Source organism: Mirounga angustirostris, unplaced genomic scaffold (genome assembly GCF_029215605.1).
Source record: "Mirounga angustirostris isolate CCGP_5_RB_7025 unplaced genomic scaffold, mMirAng1.0.hap1 SCAF_11, whole genome shotgun sequence".
Lineage (NCBI taxonomy): Eukaryota > Metazoa > Chordata > Mammalia > Carnivora > Phocidae > Mirounga > Mirounga angustirostris.
Window position 1 is genome coordinate 32,284,168 of NW_026991719.1, and position 8,934 is coordinate 32,293,101.

The following is an 8,934-nucleotide window of genomic DNA, read 5'->3' on the forward strand; positions in this document are numbered from 1 at the left end:
AAAATTGTAAGAAGAGTATATATGAATATTGATTTCATAGCTAATAAAACATTTATGAGCCCAAGCAGAAGGTCACAGAGGAATGTTTATAAGCATTAGGTATTAAATTGACAGATGTTGTGGAATCAAAGTTGCACATACACAGTGGGATACTCATCATGAATTCTACTTGATGTTAAAATGAGAGAGATATCAAGTAAGTAGAAAACTGTTTAAACACCTTCATGTGCATTTTCTACATTTGAGTTTATTTTTACTTGGTGTATAGGAGTCCTAACAGAATCATATTTCCATCCCTTCCTGATGAATAACTTCTCAAGGAAGCCTGGCATCCTATAGCCCTTGTTTAGAATAAAATCTTTAAAAGCAATTGTTCCATAAAGATCTTCAAGAATATCCTGTTCAGGAAAATTCTTTCCATATCTCCCATCTTGAGCTTCATGTAAGACCTTGGGATCAATCAAAGGTTCATCATTTATTAGATTTTTCCACAACTTGGGCTTCAGGTACCATGCTCCATACCTCATCTTCACCCAGTTGGGTTTGTAAGGATTCTGTGGTGTCTTGAGTTTCCTCTCCCAATTTTCCCAGTATATGGAGAATTTTATATCATCCATTTTATCTAGCCCCATTCTGTACTTTAGGTCCAAAGGAACATGGTTTACTTTCTTCGTGTGGCTCCTGTCATAGGTTGGTTTGCATTCATAGCCAATGTCAAACTGTTTCATGATGAATTCTTCATCAATGCCCAAGTCTCCAAAAGTAGCAATCCATTTGCAGAATTTCCGGACTCCTCTCGGTACTTTTCTATGAGGGGCAGGATTTTTGAGCAAATCCTTTGTGCTTGATCTCCTTTCTTCATGAGGCAACTTGTCTGGATGTGACCCAGGAGTCTTCTTGGGAAGTTCCGGGTTGACTTTGGCAGGACGTTTCTCACTAAGCTTTGTGGGGGGCTTCGTTATTTTCTCAGTGTTCTGACAATAAGTCCACGTGTCCTTCAGCTTCTTGTCAGGATCGAGCACTTCCAGCACCTTTAATAAGAGATCTGGAGGTAGATCTTTCTCCAGACTTGGGTAGAGAGCCAAGGGATGCTCAGTCAGGTGGTCTTCGATATCCTTTACGAATGCCTTCCGCGCTAGCTGGGCTGGCGACAGTGTGGAGAACAGGTCTGCTTCGTGGGTCAGCTTTTTCTGATTCTTTGTGAGGGCAGGTTTGGGAAGTCTGTGAGCAATCATGGGAAGAAAGCCTTCCTTAGGGCTGCGTGTGATCAGATCTTCACAAGGTGGACATCCCCTCCTGAAGTCGTCCAGCCCCTCTTTCACAAATATCCACCGCCGGCTGTCCAGGGTGGTGGGGAACTTCAGAAGCTTGTTCTTGTGCTTTGCGAAACACTTGGAAGGTAACCTGTCTTTGTACCAGGGCTTGCAGTTCATGCCCAGGGGCATTGGTTCCAGTGGCCCAGGACTTAACAGCCACTTCTTGTCCACCATGGTACCTCTGGTCCCCGGGCGACCACCAGCTTCAGTGGTTTGTTTTTCGGTTGCTAGGAGACCGCGTAGCCAGGCGCAGCCAGATTCTTCCCAGAGGTGGGTCAACGCAGGTGCCCTATGCCAGCTTTCTCCTGGAATGGGCAGTGAAGGTTCATTCCTTTTTGTTGCAGGATACTATTCCATTATATGGGCATACCCCACAGCTTATTTATCCATTCGTCTTTTAACAGACATTTGGGTTGATTCCAATTTGAGGCTATTACAAATAAAGCTGCCACAAATATTTGTGTTCATGTCTTTGTATACATACGTACTTTCATTTCTTTTGGTTAAATTTGAGCGAAGAGAGGAATGGCAGAAGCATATGATAGGTGTTTATTTAACATTTTAGGAAACCACCAAACTTTCTGAAAGTGGTTGTACTATGTAATATTTCTTCTAGTAGTGTATGAGAATTGCACTTCCTCCACATACTCCCCAACACTTGGTATAGTCATTTTAATTTTGGCTATTCTGATAGGTGTGTAGTGGTATCTCACTGTGCTTTTAATCTGTGTTTCCCTAATGACTATTTGTTCGTGTGCTTATTTGCCATTTATCTCTTCTGTGGTGAGTATCTGTTCAAATTTTTTACACATTTTAAAATTGTATTGTCTTGGGGCGCCGGGGTGGCTCAGTCATTTGGGCATCTGCCTTCAGCTAGGGTTGTGATCTCAGGCTCCCTGCTTGGCGGAGAGTCAGCTCCTCTCTCCCCCACTCCCTCTGTACACTTGCTCTCTCTCACTCTCTCTCAAATAAATAAAATCTTTAAAATAAAATAAAATAAAATTATATTGCCTTATATCATTGGGTTTGAGTTCTTTGTGCTTTCTGAATGTAAGTCCTTTACCCAATATATGATTTGTAAATTTTTCTCTCAATCTTTTCTTTCCATCTATGGCTTACATTTTCATTGTCTGTCTTACACTGTCTTAACAGTGTTTTTCAAAGAGCAGTTTTTACATTTGATGAAGTGCAATGTATCAGTTTATTTTTTTATGGATTGTTCTTTTTGTGTTGTATCTAAGAAACCTTTCCCTATGGAAATGTCATAAAGGTGTTTTTCATTGTGCTAAGTTTTATAATCTTAGGTTTTACATTTAGATCTGTCCTCTATTTAAATTTAATTTTTTTGGATGATGCAAGGTATGGATCAAAGTTTTTATTTATTCTTTTAAAAGTTTTTATTTATTTAAGTAATCTCTACACTGAACTTGGGGTTTGAACTCATGACCCCGCAATCAAGTCTCACACTCTTCTGACTGAGCCAGTCAGGTGCCTTGTAAGGTTATTTTTTTTATTTTTATTTCTTACCTGTGGATATCCCGTAGTTCCAGAATTTTTTTTTTTTTAAGAGAAGCTTTTCTCTACTGAGTTACCTTTGTAATTTGGTAGGTATAAGTTGTCCACATTTCTGGACAGTTTTCTCTTTCATTGCTTTCTATGTATTTACACCATTTCCACCCTGTGCTGATTACTTTGTATTTTGTAAATCTTAAAATTAGGTTGTATTAGTCCTTCATGTTCTTTCTTCTTTTAGAAGTTGTTTTGACTCTTCTAGGTCCTTTGAATTTCTATAGGAATTTTAGAATCAGTTTGTCAATGTCTATAAAAATGCCTGATTAGAATTTGGTGGAATAAATAAATCAATTTTAACATCTTAACAATTTTGAATTTCCTGACCATCTCTCCATTTACGTATGTGTTATTTCATGAATATTTTGTAGTTGTCAGTGCATAGTTCTTTCACATTTTTTTTTCTCTAGGTTTTCCTTAGTATTTTATGTTTTGATACTATTGTAAGTAGTACTGTAATTTTTAGTCAGCATACTCATTGTTGATATATAGAAATATAATTTATTTTTCTGTACTGATCTTGAATTATGCAACCTTTATAAACTAACATCAATTCTAGTAGCTTTTTTTGCAAAGTCTGTTGATTTTTCTACATTGATAGTCATGTCATCTCTTAATAAAGACAGTTTCACTTCTTCCTTTCCAATCAGAAAAACTTTTATCCCTGGCCTTATTGCACTGGTTGGAACCTACTTTTGTTGAATAAAAGTGATAAAAGCAGTAATTTTTGTGTTATTTCTGATATTAGAGGGGAAGCCGTTAAGTGTGATGCTAGCTTTAGGGTTTTTGTACATACCATTTTTCAATTTAAGTTGCCTTTTATTCCTAATGTTCTGAGGCCTTGTGACAAATGCTTTGTTTCAGATACATGGATTGGTCAAATGCCTTTTTTGCACCTATTGAGATATTCACACAGCTTTTACTTTTTAAAGTAAAGTTTGCTAAAATAACAAATAACATTGATTTCTGCATGGCAAAAATACTTTGAATTCCTGAGATAAACCCCACCTGGTCATAATATATTATCCTCTGTATAAATTTTTAGATTAGGTTTGCTAAACTATTCTAAACATATTTGCATGTTTGTGGGGGGGTATCTGATGTTTCTTTCCCTTTAATGACTTTGTTTAGCTTTGTTACCAGGGTAATGCTGGCATCATAGAATAATTTGGGAAGTATCCCATCTTCTTCATTTTCTATAACTGTAGGATTGGCGTTGTGTCTTCCTTAAATATTTTGTAGAAGTCACCAATGAAGCCATCTAAGCTTGAATTTTTCTTTATGGGAAGGTTTTTGTTTTTTTTTTTTAACTGCAAATTCAATTTCTTTAATAGCTATGGGGATATTTTCAGAATTCTTCTTTTTTTTTTTTAAAGATTTTATTTATTTATTTATTTGAGAGAGAGAGAACGAGAGACAGAGAGCAGGAGAGGGAGGAGGGTCAGAGGGAGGAGAAGCAGACCCCCCGCCGAGCAGGGAGCCCGACGCGGGACTCGATCCCGGGACTCCAGGATCATGACCTGAGCCGAAGGCAGATGCTTAACCATCTGAGCCACCCAGGCGCCCTTATCTAATTCTTCTTAATGAATTTGGTTAGTTTGTATATTTCAAGTAATATGTTTGTTTTATTTATATGGCCAAAATTACTGCCATAAACTATCCATACTATTCCTGTATTGTCCTTTAGATATCTATGGAATCTGTGGTAATGTCACCTCTTCCATTGTTGATTTTCGTAATTTGTATTTTCTTCCTTTTTCCTTTTTTTTCCTAATCATACTGGCTACAGATTAACATGTCTTATTGATCTCCTTAAGTAAACAGCTTTTAATTTCATTAACTTTTCCCAATATTTTTTCTGTTTTCTTTTTGATTGGTTTCTTCTCCTAACTTAGATCTATTGTTGTGTCACCCTTAATGGTCTGTTCATGGCGACCTACAATGCTTTTTCCAGCATACCCCTCAAAACCCTTTCAGCCTCTATTATTTCTCAATTCCAAAGTCACTTCCACATTTTTAGGATTTGTTACAGCAGCACCCTACTCTTGGTACCAATTTCTTAAAGTCCTTTCAGGTTGCTGTAACAGAACATCCTATACTGGGTGGTTTATCAACAACAGAAATCTATTTCTCACAGTTCTGGAGGCTGGGAAGTCCAAGTCTGGGGTGCAGGCATATTCGGTATCTAGTGAGAATGAACTTCTTGGTTCATAGACAGCCATCCTTTCCTGTGTCCTCACATGGCAGCCGGGGTGAAGAGTCTCCTAGGGCCTCTTTTATAAGGCTCCACCTTCATGACTTAATCACCTCCCTAAGGTCTTTTTTTTTTTTTTAAGATTTTATTTGTTTATTTGACAGAGAGAGAGACAGCGAGAGAGGGAACACAAGCAGGGGGAGAGGGAGAAGCAGGCTTCCCGCTGAGCAGGGAGCCCAATGTGGGGCTCAATCCCAGGACCCTGGGATCATGACCTCAGCTGAAGGCAGACATGTAACCAACTGAGCCACCCAGGCACCCCATCACCTCCCTAAGGTCTTATGCCCAAATACGATTATATTGAGGATTAAGTTTCAACATATAAATTTGGAGGAGACATAGTTAGCCTGTAGCATGTGGACATTCATTAATTTTTATATATTTTATAACCACCACACTACTTTTTGAATTACTTTGGCTTAAAGACTACATCACTATTAAATAGATTTTAACATATAAAAATATTTACCCATTTAATGATTAATTTCATTACAATTTACTCCTTTGTGTAGATCAGTATATCTATTGTATCATTTTCCTTCAGAAACAAGAAAAATAGACTGTACTGTATGTCTGCTGGTGATGAAATTGCTCTTCTGTGTTTGAATTTTTTCTTATTTTGCCTTGGTTTTTTTAAAGATATTTTTAAAGATTTTTCTCTGTGCATAGAATTCTAGGATGATAGTTTTGTCTTTTATTACTTTAAAAAAGATGGCTCCAGGAGTGCCTGGGTGGCTCAGTTGGTTAAGCATCTGACTCTTGATTTTGGCTCAGGTCATGGTCTCAGGATTGGGAGGTTGAGCCCTGCGTCAGGCTCCACGCTCAGCAGGGAGTTTGCTTGAGATTCTCTCTCTCCCTCTGCCCTCCCCCAAATAAATAAATAAATCTTTAAAAAAAAAAAAAAAAAGATGACTCTGGTGCGCCTAGATGGCTCAGTCAGTTAAGCGTCTGATTTCGGCTCAGGTCATGATCTCAGGGTCCTGGGACTGAGCCCTGATTCAGGCTCTCTGTTCAGCGGGGAGCCTGCTTCTCCCTCTCCCTGCCCCCTTCCCCTGCTCATGCTCTTTCTCTCTCTGTCTCTCAAACAAATAAAACCTTAAAAAAAAAGATGACTCCATTGTTTTCTCATTTGCATTGTTTTGGAGGAGAGGTGTAAAGTCACTCTGGTTTTTGTTTGTTGGTACATAATGTGCCTTTTTCCCCCTTTGACGGCTTTTAAGATGTTCTCTTTATAATTGTTTTTGAGCAAATTGATTATGATGTGTCATGGTATCATTTTTTATGTTTCTTGTGGTTGAGGCTTGTTGAACATCCTGAATTTTGGTTTATAGTTTCCATCAAATTTGGGGGGAAATTGCATAATTTCTTCAGATGTGTTTTCCACCCTGCTTTTTTTCTTCTCTTCTTCATAGATTCCAATTATCCACATATTAGATTACTCTGAAGTTTCATACAGCTCACTGATGCTATGCTCATTTTAAATGTTTTTTTTTCCTTTGTGATGTATTTCAGTTCATTTCTCTTGCTAAATCTTAAATTACAGTAGTCTTTTTTTCTGCAATATCTGATCTGTCATGAATGCCTTAAAATATAATTTTCATCTCACACTTTGAAATTCTCATCTCTAGGAGTTTGGTTTAGTTTGATTTTCCATGTCTCTACTTAATTCTTTGAACATTTGGAGTATAGACATTAAAATTGTTCTAATGTCTTCCCCTGATAATTTTAATATTTGTGTCAATTCTGGGCTGGTTTTGATTGATTAGTTCATCTCTTAATTATGAGAAGCATGTTACTATCTCTTGTACCCTAGTAATTTATTATTGGATGCCAGAAATAGTGACTTTTACCCAGGTGGGTACTGGATAGTTTTGTAAGTATATAAATTTTTTTGAAGATTTTAGAGAGAAAGAAAGAGAGAGTGCAAGTGGGAGGGAATAGGAGCAGAGGGAGAGGGACAAGCAGACTCCATGCTGAGCACAGAGCCTGACGTGGGGCTCAATTCCATGACCCTGAGATCATGACCTGAGCCAAAATCAAGAGTCAGATGCTCAACCGACTGAGCTACCCAGGTGCCCCAGTAAATATATAAATATTTTTGACACTTGTTTCTATATGCCATTAAATTGCTTGGGAATGGTCTGATTTTTTGGGTCCTTTTTAAGATTTGATAGGCAGAAAGAGAGCAGTGCTCAATCTATGGCAAATGAGTCCCTACTAATGAGGCAAAACTCTTCCATGTACACTAGCTAATGCCTGTGAATCTTAAGGTTTTAAGTCTGGCTAGCAGGAACAGTCACTATTCTAGGCCTAAGACAAGTTCCAGGCACTGTTACTTATAATCTTTTTGCGTAATTCATTTCCTGGCCTTAAGTAACTTCCTTGCAAGCATGAGCAGATCAATAATCAGTTGAACAGTTGAGATGGGGTGGAGTCTTAAAGCTTCTGAAGTTCTCTCTTACATGAAATTCTACTTTCTGGTCTTGAGAAATCTACCCATTTTGTTCTCCAACATCTCTTAGCTTCATCTCCTAAATTTAGAGTGAGCATTTGTTTCTGCATGGGTTCCCACTCCCTGAGCCATGGCCTAGAAATTCATTAAGTAATCTGGGGTGACCATAGGGCTCACCTCATTTGTTTTCCATCTCTCAGAGATTGACCTCTACTGCCTGATGTCCAGTATCTTACAAACTGTTGTCGTATATTTCCCCCCCCCTTTTTTTTTGGTTGTTTCAAAGGGTAAATCTATACCCTTTTTCTCTATCTTGGCTAGAAGAGAAAATATCATTTTCTTTTTTTGCTTTGTCTCCCATGGATTTGGGAAGCTGCCCTCTCAAATGTTACCAAAGAATTCTTTTTTTAAAAAAGATTTTATTTATTTGAGTGAGAGAGAGCATGAGTGGGGGTGAGGAGAGAGAGGCAGAGGGAGAAGCAGACTCCCCGCTGAGCAGGGAGCCCGATGTGGGACTAAATCCCAGGACCCTGGGATCATGACCTCAGCCAAAGGCAGACACTTAATGGACTGAGCAACCCAGGTGCCCCGTGTTTTGTTTTGTTTTGTTTTTTAGAGAGAGAGCGTGTGCATGCGTTCATAGTAGTGGGGGTAGCAGGGAGAGGGTGAGAGAGAATCTTTTTTTTTAAGATTTTATTTATTTGAGAGAAAGAGAGAGCATGAGCATGGAAGAGGGGCAGAGGGAGAAGTAGACTCCCTACTGAGCAAGGAGACCAGTGCAGGGCTCCATCCCAGGACCCTGAGACCATGACCTCAGCCAAAGGCAGATGCTTAACTGACTGAGCTACCCAGGCACCCCAAAATTTACCAAAGAATTCTTTTTTTTTTTTTAAAGATTTTATTTATTTGCGAGAGAGAGAATGAGAGACAGAGAGCATGAGAGGGAGGAGGGTCAGAGGGAGAAGCAGACTCCCTGCTGAGCAGGGAGCCCGATGTGGGACTTGATCCCGGGACTCCAGGATCATGACCTGAGCCGAAGGCAGTCGCTTAACCAACTGAGCCACCCAGGCGCCCTACTAAAGAATTCTTAACCATCAAATACTTATGACATTCTTATCACTGATCTTAATCATTAAAAATTGTGGATCATACCTACATTTTTGAAACTTACATTCTTCCTGAAATTTCATACCATTCTATTTTAATTTTTCTCCTAATGCTTATGATATACATCCCTTTTAAAATACACAACATGAATACCAGACACCTCACCATACCACATTGTTATTTTATAATTCTGATCTAGTATAGCTTTTCTTTTGTCATCATCAAAATTCTCCAAT

The 8,934-nt window shown here is 38.5% G+C and overlaps 1 protein-coding gene across 1 annotated transcript; it reads right to left on the reverse strand.

The window, feature by feature from the left end:
• Positions 1-212: 212 nt before the first annotated feature.
• LOC123843629 (protein FAM47E-like) lies at positions 213-1,490 on the reverse strand. Its single transcript, XM_045873199.2, has one exon. It carries the CDS (start codon positions 1,488-1,490, stop codon positions 213-215), a length of 1,278 nt encoding a protein of 425 aa, XP_045729155.1.
• Between the last annotated feature and the right edge of the window lie 7,444 nt (positions 1,491-8,934).

Excerpts from the sequence above, each read along its gene's own strand:
- LOC123843629 (XM_045873199.2), bottom strand. The coding sequence starts at position 1,490 with ATGGTGGACAAGAAGTGGCTGTTAAGTCCTGGGCCACTGGAACCAATG.